This window comes from Limulus polyphemus, unplaced genomic scaffold, assembly GCF_000517525.1.
Source record: "Limulus polyphemus unplaced genomic scaffold, Limulus_polyphemus-2.1.2 Scaffold1125, whole genome shotgun sequence".
In the NCBI taxonomy this organism is placed as follows: Eukaryota; Metazoa; Arthropoda; class Merostomata; order Xiphosura; family Limulidae; genus Limulus; species Limulus polyphemus.
In genome coordinates, this window is record NW_013666735.1 from 187763 (window position 1) to 200363 (window position 12601).

At 30.5% G+C, this 12601-nt stretch overlaps 1 protein-coding gene across 2 annotated transcripts in view; it reads left to right on the forward strand.

The window, feature by feature from the left end:
* The window catches only part of LOC106462248 (brain tumor protein-like), a 64920-nt gene extending 53604 nt beyond the window's left edge, over positions 1-11316 (forward strand). For both annotated transcript variants that reach the window (XM_013922148.2, XM_022389444.1), the window contains exons 9-11: positions 2868-2952; positions 3201-3396; positions 4905-11316. In XM_013922148.2, coding sequence (XP_013777602.1) covers positions 2868-2952; positions 3201-3396; positions 4905-5519 — 896 coding nt within the window. In that variant the 3' untranslated portion in view covers positions 5520-11316. The remainder of the gene's footprint in view (positions 1-2867; positions 2953-3200; positions 3397-4904) is intronic.
* The last annotated feature ends 1285 nt before the right edge of the window (positions 11317-12601 follow it).

The window sequence follows — 12601 nt, forward strand, 5'->3', positions numbered from 1 at the left end:
AGTGGCACCCCACCCACCTCTTTCCATTTTTGGAAATGCTCCCTTATATACACTTAATTCTATATGTGATGTGAATAACCAATTGAAAGCTCACAATGTCCCCCTAGTGGCTTTCTCAGCCATTTTAAATTGTTCATATGCCATCTCGTTCTTTCGAACAAAGATTTCAAGAAGGTAGGTTGCGTCTTTAGTCTGGTCGAAATTTCATATTTTTTTACACCCAAATAAAGCTTAGTTACTAAACTTGATAAATTGTAGTAGAATTCTATGGTATTGATGTAGAATTTATGATTTTTTTTAGTTATTCAAAAGTATACATGAAAAAATAAAAAAAAATATTTTGTTCCATGTCCTCCATGTGCAAAATTTTTAAAGGCTTAGCAACAACTGAGTACGAAGGTCGTAACTAGAAGAGATAATTGTTTGCTTTACTTCTTTACTTACTGTTCTAGGTTTTAGGAAAAATAACTTTAAGAACTTATTTCAAAATAGCAATAATCTATATACATACATAATGTATAATAACTGAAATGTGACTGTATTTTACAAAATACCAGTCAACTAAAACACAGCCAAGACAAGTTACTTTGTAAAAACCAAAGGTCACCTCTATGTTATTTATTATGGTAAAATGAGTGCACATGAGCCGCATCATTGTAATTTCTGTATTGTTATCCAGGCATAGGTGAAAGGTCAATATAATAAATATATATCAATGTATAATGTTATGAGATTTAATCTATTTCATCTAAACATTTATGTTTTTGTGTTATAATTTGTGTGCATTCTAGAATGCAAGAGGCATAATTCATGCTTATTTCCTTTCTTTTTTTTATGGTGGTTGCGAAATTGGTCAAATATACTGAACCTGTATAGAGATTAATTACTGAAAATAACAGATAAAATGTAAAACTTTTTCTTAAGAAATGTTTGTTAACTATCCGGACATTATAAAAGACTTTGCATGTGAAATTTCAAATTTTTCTGATGCATAAAAGTATTTTTAATCTTAAAACGAAAATTACTTTGCATGATAGATAGGCAAGATGTGAAAAAAAAAGGCATGAAAGAAACATTGCTTTACAAATCTTAAGACTTAATCAAAAGATTAGATATTTTGCATATAAAACCATTGTAATGTTTACTGATAATCTGTTAAATTTCATTAACATTTGATTAATAATTTAAAAGTTATAGCATGAAAACTGTAACAAGCACAAAATGGTTACGAGGTCAGTCCCAGGGACCGAGCCCGAGCTGAAAGAGTTGAACAGTATTAAATATTTATTATTTTCAATGTATTGAATGTTTCATAATTGTTTTCTTTGAGCATAGAGTAGCATTCTTAAAATATTTCAACCTGTTACTATGCAACATGAAATAAGAATGAGTCCATTACTAAAAATTGAATAGACAAGACTAAAAGTCATGTTATAATTTTTGCTACTTGTATGTGTGTTATACATTTACCATTTTTCAGTCACAAAGCCTTATTGAGGGACTTTTTTAAATATGCCATTCATGGATACTCTATGGCCAGATGGTTAGGGTGCTTGACTCACAATCTGAAGGTCGGAAGTTCGAATCCCCATCCCACCAAACATACTCACCCTTTCAGCTGTGGGGGCATTATAATGTTATGGTCAGTCCCACTATTCGTTGGTAAAAGAGTAGCTCAAGCATTGGTGATGGGTGCTGATGACTAGCTGCCTTCCTTCTAGTCTTTCACTACTAAATTAGGGACAGGTAATGCAGATAGCCATCGTGTAGATTTACACAAAATTCAAAACCAAACCAAGCATCGATATTTATGTATATAATTGATAAAAAAAATGTTTAAGTGAGTACTAATTGTAAACCAACTTTTATAACACATGCCCATTTTAGTTGTTTTGTACATGAATCGTTTAAGTGACCTTTGTTTAAAGTACTTATTAATCATGCTTTAATATAGGTTTATAAAGAGTTATTTTGTACTGTATTATGAAATAAGTCATGTTAAGCAGTTGCTGAAATGTAGTAAATTTGGTGAAGACTTCATTGATAGCAATGTCAGAAATGTTAAATGCATTTACTAGCCTGGTGTTTCTAAGTATATAACAGTGTTAACTATCTGCCAACTTCTCTAAGGGGGGATTTTGTTGTGGTTTTAAGTTCAACAACACTGAGCAAACATATGTAGTGAAAAAAAAGTTTTCTTGTAATATCTGTTAGTTTCACACATTGTAACAGTCATGAAAACAATTATGTAAGGATGCTCATCTTGTACCACAACAACTTGTAAGTATAGTATTATCGTATTTAAGATAGTCACAGTGTGTAAGAAGTTAGTTTAAATCTAGGCAAGGTTTATCCACAAGATTAAGTTTGATCTGTTGTAAGAGTAATAATAAATAAATTCATTACCTATAAAAAAGCATGCTTCTGGAAAATTTTAGGTTTTTTCAAGTGTTGTACAACATGTCTTGAGAAAGTTTAACATCTCTCATGAAAACTTCGCGATAATTGGCATGAGGATGAAGAGAAATTGAGAATTCCTGAACTATTAGCAACAGCAGCTCTGAAGGCAGTAATAAACCATCAGAATTTGGTGATACCATTTCTCCTTAAGGTGCAAACTATTATTAATGTGTATATCTTACGTCAGACTATGCTTACATTTAGACTTTTCAAACAAACGAGAAATAGTGTGTGTGTTGTTTTTTTGGATGTACACTCCATTGACAGTTTTTTTGCTTTAGACCATATTAAATTCTTTCTGTTTATATGTATATCTCATCCACGTTTCTAATTTTGTTGAGTAAAAATGATGTTTTGATTGTTTATTTTTCAAATTACGTATATATATATATATTTTTTTTTCCCAGTTATGCCACCTGGGACAGGAGGTCCAGGAAACTATAATCCTCCACCTCGCAGTGCTACTACTAAACTTAACACAATGCAGATCAGGTGAATTATGCTTATTTGTTTCTGTTTTCTAAGTGTATGTGTGTGTATATATACGTTGAAAAATTAGCTAGAATTATTTGATCCAGTTTCTCTGGTATTTTACAATTGAATTATGAAGCTTTTAAAATCATGAAATTTGATGTTAACATCTAAGTTTTGGAATTTATGATATCATACATTCTATTTCAGACAGCATTATTTGTCATTCAAAGCAGTATATAATCTATTATATTTATTTTCATTTAAAGATGCAAGTTTGGCCAACTCGGTCCAGGAAGAGGACAGTTCAGCTCACCGCATGGTTTTTGCTTGGGTTTGGATGAGGAAATTATTGTGGCTGACACCAATAATCACAGAGTTCAGGTTTTTGACAAAATGGGAGAATTCAAGTATCAGTTTGGTTTTCCTGGAAAGGAGGAAGGCCAATTATGGTATCCACGCAAGGTGCGAGTTTCTGTGTTACTGACAACAGTTTGGATATTTATATAAGACGAATAGAAATAAAATGCCCAATAAGGGAAATTTGTATTGTCTAACAACACCCTTTACATCCTCATAATATTTATCTTATTCCTGGGCATTCCTAAGGCACATCAGTCATACGCACACAAAGTTAGTGTTAAAATATATAATTTTAGAAACAGAATCGGGTTTAGAATTACTGGAATGGTAAAAGTACATGGAGCACCTTTACAAAGTTTGACCTAAATGAAGAGTGGTTGTAATTGTGTGAGGATTTCAAATGTTTAGTCAGCAATACCACTTTGATCCTTAATTAATGTAGCTTTTGTAATTAAAGTTTATTTCATGGTGAAGTAATGACATTCTAATGAATAGATTCTGCAGGAATGTGATCACATTGCAAGAGCATGGGTATGAATGAATTCATGTAGTAACTTGGGGTTTGATGAATTGCAAACTTGCCATGTGTTACTTCTTTGCTTTGTTATTGTTTTAAATAGCATTTGAATTTGTTCATGTGATATTAGGGATCAACAGTGTTTGTAAAATTAATCTGATATGACCTCAGCCATATTGAAAATAACATATTGGTAAAAAAAGAAAATAATATACTTTACCAAAATAATCACAGAAAAAAACTCAATGGCCTTTCAATAGGAGCCGATGCTAACTACTTTTGTAGTCCCAAGGTTCATATTTAAGGATACATGCAAATAAAAAAATGATAATTAAATTTTCATTAAACTGTTGGCTTGAGTCCAATAAAGGAAGAACAGTAGTAATGGTTCATGGTGGCACGGTAGACCAAAACGTTTTGCATGTTTGGGATACTAAAGAACGCCTGTCCTTCATGTGATATAGACTACACTGGAACATAGCAAAGGTGAAACCTTTCATAATGCACTAGACTAGTCTTTGAAGTCTATATCGTTGACATTACTGATGAAATATTAAAATTAATTCTATTATAATCAGAATAAATGTCTACTCTGACATTTGGTAGACCAAAACGTTTTGCATGTTTGGGATACTAAAGAACGCCTGTCCTTCATGTGATATAGACTACACTGGAACATAGCAAAGGTGAAACCTTTCATAATGCACTAGACTAGTCTTTGAAGTCTATATCGTTGACATTACTGATGAAATATTAAAATTAATTCTATTATAATCAGAATAAATGTTTACTCTGACATTTGTAAGTGAAATGTGATCTAATCTACTACTTAAATATTCTATAGAATGTGATGTACTAACCATTTTAATGAGATAACAAATTTGAACCTATCTGTTTTAAATGATGTTCAATTTTGAGTGGAGTGATTTATCTTTATAACCTGGATAAGGAAAAGGAATGCTAAAATAAAAATACAGCTGAATATTTAAAGTAGTGATTAATCTTTTGTAGAAAAATATTGTTGACAAAAGAAGAAAACAACAAGAATTTGTACTTGGACAACATTAAAAACAGTTCTGATTTAATTTTTTAGGTTGCAGTCATCCGACAGTCTGGCAAGTTTGTCATATGTGATCGAGGCAATGAGAGATCACGCATGCAACTGTTCACCAAGAATGGGCATTTTATTAAAAAGATAGCTATCAGATATATTGACATTGTTGCAGGACTAGCCATCACCAGTGATGAACACATTGTAGCTGTGGACAGTGTCTCCCCTACTGTCTTTGTTATTGCAGAGAATGGTGACTTGCTTCACTGGTTTGATTGCAGTGAGTACATGCGAGAACCTTCAGATATAGCCATCATTAGAAAAGAATACTACATTTGTGATTTCAAGGGGCATTGTGTTATTGTTTTTACTGAAGATGGGCACTACCTGAGACGTATAGGCTGTGAAAACATAACTAACTTCCCCAATGGAATTGATATAAGTGATGCTGGGGATGTCTTAGTTGGAGATAGTCATGGGAATCGATTTCATGTTGTTGTCTTTTCTCGTGAAGGTTCACTTTTGTCTGAGTTTGAATGTCCATATGTTAAGGTCAGTCGATGTTGTGGCCTAAAGATAACATCAGAAGGTTATGTTGTTACCTTGGCTAAAAACAACCATCATGTCTTGATTCTAAACACATTGTATGTCATGTGAACAGCTTTTTATGTTGTGGAGTTTACATGAATGTTCCACGTTTTGTTAAAGATGTTAACTCTAGTTGTGTAACATCATAATAATTATAACTTATCTAATCATTCAATACCAGAAGATTTCTGTTACTTGCCTTCAATCTGTAAGGTATATAACACATATTTTATATATAACAGAATGTATTATCTCAGTAGTCCATAGTTTGGGGGGGCTCTGGAAATTGTTTAAAAAAATATAAAACAAGATGAACACCTTTTCATCTGGTAGCCAAAGAATTTTTTGATGTTGTAAAAAAAAAAAGACGACGAATGAGATGTAGGTCATTCCGTTCAGTAGGAAGCCTGTGATATTAACACTAGTAAATTTGTTAGCTTGCTCACGACTATACATACACACACACATATATATATATATATATATACACATATATATCTATACACATATATTTTTGTTGATTTGATCTCTTGCCCTATCACCAGATGTGTTAACTTCAGCTGTTCTTTATGAAGAGCTTGTGTATCAGGGGCTTCAGTACAAACAATATTAAAGTTTAGGAAATTCTACACTTCCTCACTTTATTAGCATGGAAAACTAAATAATAATAATAATACATATTCTTTTATTATGTGGGAGCTGTGACAAATCTACTGACCAGGTGTGGTATCAAAAGGAAAATACTACTTAAGTTGTAAAGGCAGCAAGCATTTGTTGAACAGGTGAAAGGTTGTAAAGTACTTAAAGTAATTGATCAAATACTTTTTCTTTGTGTAAATTTATTATAACATACTGATTGGTGCTCCATTTTGAGCTTTTTACAAAATTTTGAAATATTAGCATTTGAAGTTTTGTTAATTTTCTATTTTGCTGCATTGTAAGTGGCTTAATTTTTCTTCATTTAACTCGTATCTTTAGATATGTGTTACTCTCAAGTTTAGATACTTCTGACATACAGTTTTATGCTTTATAAGAAGACGTATATTATATATATTTCACCACTACTATCAAGCACCTAGTGTGCAAACATTTATAGATTTGCCTGTGGCTTCCCAAATAAATGACTGGTTATGTTACTCAGTTTCATGTTAGATTGAAAAGTTTTGCAGACATGTTCATTTTTCTATAACTGTTTGGAATTCAGTTTATCATTCAAATAGATATACTAGGTACCAAGCATGGTTCAGATAATACTGACAAGTTGTTACGTAGATGTCTGTAAAGATAGTACCAAAAATACATGTAGAATATGAATAAGAATGGAAACCTATTATGGGATGGTATAACTAACCTGTAAATTGTTACCCAAGTTAGTCATCAAGGCTTCAGTAAAAATAAATGTACACGGAATTTACTGACGCACATTTATGTGCTTTTTTGAGTGTTGGTGAGAGCAAATTGGAAATACTGTAATGTCATATCACATATTAAACATGACATATTAAACTTATTTACTGTAATGTCATATCACATATTAAACGTTTATGTAATAGTTTACAACATCTTACATTTCATACAATTTTCCCCATTGTCTTCTGGTTCTGATTTTGAAATCCATTTGTTTCTCACCACTGTTTAATGTGCTAGGTGTTTATTTGGTATTATTCTTTATTATTTTAATAAATTTTTCATATACAATTATATTTAATGATATTTTTGTCTTTTTTTTTTTTCAGCAATCACCTCTTTTTTTATTGTTTAGTTTGATTGAAAGAATCAGTCAGACTCCACATATATATATGTTTCTTTTACATGTAGGTAATTTTTGATGCATAAAGTGCAAAAAAGTCATTTGTACTACATCAGTAGCAATGAGAAAAATACAACAAAAGAGAGAGAATGTACCTTTTATTGTAGGGATGAAGATAAATTATAAAAAAATAAACCACTGTGGCCTTATAATGTCCACACTTGTTATGTTTAATTATAGAGAGATTAGGTAGTCAGCTTAATACTAAGTTTCTTCTCCTATAACTGAAGTTAATCTGTGCTTTACCCGACATTCCATTACATACCATGGTTTCCTGCCCTGCTTGAATCATGTTGTCATACAAATCTAGTCAGATACTTTGTTAATTAAAGCTTACTTTACAAGTAATGAGTTACCAAGAACTAGCTGACGGTTGACTTTACAAAGTATATTGTATTTTATAACTCTCTTGATTTAATTTGTTGGAAACTTCCAAAGTATGGTTGGGTCAGTGAAAGAAAAGAAAAAATTTTGAATGTTTATTATTATGCATGTATATTGTTACTGTTTGTTTTTCTATTTGGATTCAAGAAGAATCCACAAACATATATATATAGTAATTCTTACAAGTTTCTTAACATCTAACCAACTTTTATACATTATATTTATGTGATGCCTTGAGATTTATTGCTTCAGTTTGCCTAGAATTTTTACCTTTTCTCCCAGTTATTCTTCAATACTGCTTTAATTAAGATTTTATAAGAATTAATTTGTTCTACTTTTTTAATATCAAAAAATATGATATTGTTCAATATTCACAGGATCTAATGGCTTTAAATAAAGTTTGATTATTTTTTTTTAATGTTGGTTTTAAAAGCACAATAAGTACAAGCAAAGGGTTAGACTTGCAAACAGTTTAGCGTCTTCGTACATAAACTGGCTAACTTTATATATATAGATAGATAGATATACAATATAGTGAGATCATAAGGTTATACTGTTAGATTTTTTCTAATGTTTTCACACCATTAATATTAAGTAATCTTAAGGATTTAACCTTGATCATAAATTTTTTACATACCTTGTGCCATGATTTTTTTAGGAGTGGTTTATGTAGTAATGACCAGTAAAGTTTTAATTGTATAAAACACCTATGAAATACAGTAGAATAGCTAGTAGTCAAAAAAACACTATCTCTAAAACTCCAAGATTTGTATTTCATTATTATAATCATTCTCTTTCATTGTATAGTGTAGTTTTCTTAACTAAGAATTATTGATCAGCATTAGCATGGTACACATATATATATATTGGATCAGCTAGAATTACTGTGAAATCTATAGCTTGTTTTGTTACTGGTGTGTTCAAGTTGATCGTAATTTTTACAAAGTACGGCTTTTGTTCATTTTTATAACTGAATACAAAAAAAAGGGATTAAGAGGAATTGGCATTTAAAACAAGTGATAGAAGACTTTTTAAAGACTATCAGTTGTATAACACCTGTGTTTACTTGGCCTTGTAACAACCACCATGTTTGTTATGTCTTAAACTATTTAATTTTGTAAATCGTCTTCTGGTACAAAAAAATAATAATTCAGCATTAAAGAATACAACCATTTGATGTTCTGATAATTTTTGTAATTACATTTTACTGTTAAACCTAACTTTAACATGCTAACTAATTACATTTCCTAGTCAACTGTCAAGTCTAATTTTACATTGGAATTTAGAATATTTTTTTATTTCCCTGTTTAACTACTTATAACATTTTGTTATTGTGTTATTACTTAAATTAAGTTTTAGCAAAGGTTTAATGAGTGCATCATTTCACTTGTATTGAATTTTATAGAAATGAACCTCAGTATTACAGAATTAGAATAAAACTTAATTTTACATCAATAGTTATTCAATATATTGCTGTCTTGATCTAATCTTTATTTAATTTTTCTAAGTATAATATTTTAATAGTATACAAAAATTTTGAATGCTTAAAATCAGTGTTTGGACAGTTCACTATTTAAATATCTTTTATTGTGTTTAATGAACAACTTACCAACAAAACCATTTCACACCAGTATTGTCTTCCACTTTTGCATTTTTTTTTTCCTGTTTGCAAGATAAAACTTTTCATACAACTTGTTTGCATTTCATGTTATTTTTGGAATTAAAGATTAAAGAAGTAATACACCACTTAATCATTTGATTTTCAGAAGAGTACAGAGTTGTAAATTGTTTCATAGTTTATTTGTAAATATTATAATTTGTTTCCCAGTTTTGATTTTTTTTTTCAGTAAATCTCATTATTTCGCCAAAACTCAAACTTCATAAATCTAGCAGTTAACACTATTGTACAAATTCTTTAAAGATTTGTGTGTATTCATTCTGACAAGTATTGTGCTGATAAAAGTGGAACTAAATTCAGTATTAAGCTTTTTGAGTAAAGTGGTTTGTGTGTATGTACATGCATCTCATGTTTACTTATCTTGAACACACCAGAAACACAAAAAGCTTTTATCCAACAGTTTGTTTTTCAGAAATGTTTGAAAGAAAACTTTTATAATAGTAAATATATTTAAAGCAATGTTAAGTGATCTCACTCTTGTTAACACTTATGCTTTTTTTGACTTGCCCCTAGGCTGGTTTGATACTTACTTTGATATCTAATTCCTGTCTTCCCATTTTTTAGAGATTAACTGTATATTGACAAGTTTGTTTTTGTTTTTTATAGACATTGTAGAACTGTAGTTGTACCTTATTAAAAACTACTTTCTAAATTAGAGCACACTATTTAATTACTGCTTGTACTCATTTTATACACATTTTAACATTTACAACTTTGAAATTAATTTACAAAGTTTAGTTTATTGGTTCATTTGATATATAGAACAAAAACTTGGATCTTTTGCATACAATTTAATGTAGACTTTTTTTTTTCTAACTTAGTGTTCCTTTTTTGAGGTTTTATAAAATATAGAAGACTAGTCTGGATTTTGATATATTAAGTAAGGAAGAAACTTTGCTGATATTCCATATTTTTTACAGGAGCACATCTATTTTTTTTGTTAACTCTGGAAATATACTACTGAAAGGTATTATTAGTATTTGTTTCAAATATTAATGGTGTTTAATTGTATATTTTGTTTCTCAGCTATGCAATATTCTTTTCCCATGATATCCTGACAGTTGGCTGATGTTGAGACGTGCTCTATAAAGATTTTATTGAGTTTTTTTTTCCCTTTGGAACAGTTCAGAGCAATATATCTATAGTATTTTATTATTGTTCGTTCTAATATTCAGATTATAAATATATATATATATGTATTAAATAACATTTAGATCACCAAGCCAACTGGCAGTGGTCACAGGGTCAAATGTATAAGTCAACTTTTCTTGTGGTTTACACTTTTGAGAGTATCCTTTACATAGGCACCAGGGTATTTTTGGTGCTGTTTTACAAAAATGGAACATATACTAGAAAACTAAATCCGTTAAAATGATAAAAGATATTGCTGATCCAATATTCTGATAGGAATATAAATGCTGATTTCAATTTTGGTGCCTAGAAATGCCTCAATAATGTTACTGAAAAATAGATGCTGGTACAAAACTGATCCCCTGCAGCTTTGCTGCCTGCAGAAATTAGGTTAATAAATATTGAAGATAATGCCAGTGGATACAGTGAAAATGTATTATGTAAAAGTCTACTGAATGATGGAAAAAGTCAAGAACATCTAGAAGTCTGGTATTTAAGGCAACGGTGTTATATTGGTTAGAGGTTCAGTTGCAATTTACAGAGGAATGTGTAAAATTATTGGCAGATTTTTACTGAGCTCATTTCACTGAAAAGAAATCAAACTGGATATTCTTAGTTGTGCACAAGGATAAAATCTTGATTTCTAATAGGTAGATATGGTTCTGTGTTATGAAATGCCCAAATGTTAGAAATATGTCACTGTTTATGTAATCACTAATAAAGAAATGATGGCAGTTTGGCAGCAGGGATTTGAATGAGTTATATTGCATTTACTTGTACTATTTTTGGAAGACATTACCTGGCTATGATTTGTAATGACGTTTGATGTTTATTCCAATAAAGGCAGTTGTATTCATTGTTCATTCTGCTGAGTGATGTCACACTGTTTTAATTTAATTGTATACGCAAATAGAACATTATTTGTTTTTTACCCATTATTTATCATTGTTACTATGCAACCGACAAATGTAAACTCGGTTCAGTGAATAAAAAACTGCAACTTAAACACTATACACATAAAAAGCACTAATATATTAAACAGGAAAATATAAATATACGAAAAGTTAAAGAAACTTCTAATACAAGAACTTAAACTAGCACCAAGGAACACTTATACCTATATTAATTTTCGTTAAATGTGTTAACGTAGGATATTACACTGTTGACTACCAATATAATAAATGCAATTAAATATATAAAACGCCCCCTACAATCTCATATCTATCATTATTGTCCATACGACAGTAATAAATAACGAACACTTTTTCAAATTCATGCTTAACCAATTATGACCTAAGCCGGTGGAACGTTGTTACTTTTATTGTGTTTTTTAAATTAATTATTTAAATATTAGCCGTATTTGCTAGGGATTGGTTGTACTTACGTGGAAATAAAAATTGAAGCCAATTCTGCTTTTTAATTTTATGTCAAAAACACACTCATGCCGACATGATACCTAGAATCGGATGCTTGAACTAGCTTGATTGGCACAAGCCAGTGAGAATGGTAATACATCTCCTAGAACGTGATGTTAGCCCCGGCTACTAGTTGGTATCCATCTTAGAGATGGGTAGGATGAATCGACTGGCGCAAAGTGTCTTACTCTAGGATACGTCATAATCACCCGGTTTCTCCACCAATGCGCGCCACGTTGCCGTTTATGTCATATATTTTTGGGTAAAATGTTTCTGAACATTACAGGTGTGCGAATGTTGAATAAATTTAAGAGAAGAAATATTAAAATTGTAATTGTACTATTTACAATTCTTTCTTTCTTTTTTTTTGTAATTCTTCTAGTTAGTTTGCCCTAGACTTTCTAAACAGATTAAGTACATATTTTGTATTTATTGTACGATATCTTCTTTAAAAAGTTGTTAATGTATTCAGTAAACAGCCTGATTAACTGTAAAAAATTAACTTCTTTAATTGCATTAATCGGAAATGAAATGCACACTAATGTTTAGAGAGAGAGAGAGATAAGCTTTCTTAAAAGATTAAAATATTTTTTACTTCGATAAAAAAATGCAGAAACTGAGAAAGCACCTGTGTCTTGTAGCCAGTAGAAAACTTCTATGATGTTTCTGTTTGTTTGTTTGTAATTAAGCACAAAGCTACACAATGGGCTATCTGTGCTCTGCCCACCACGGG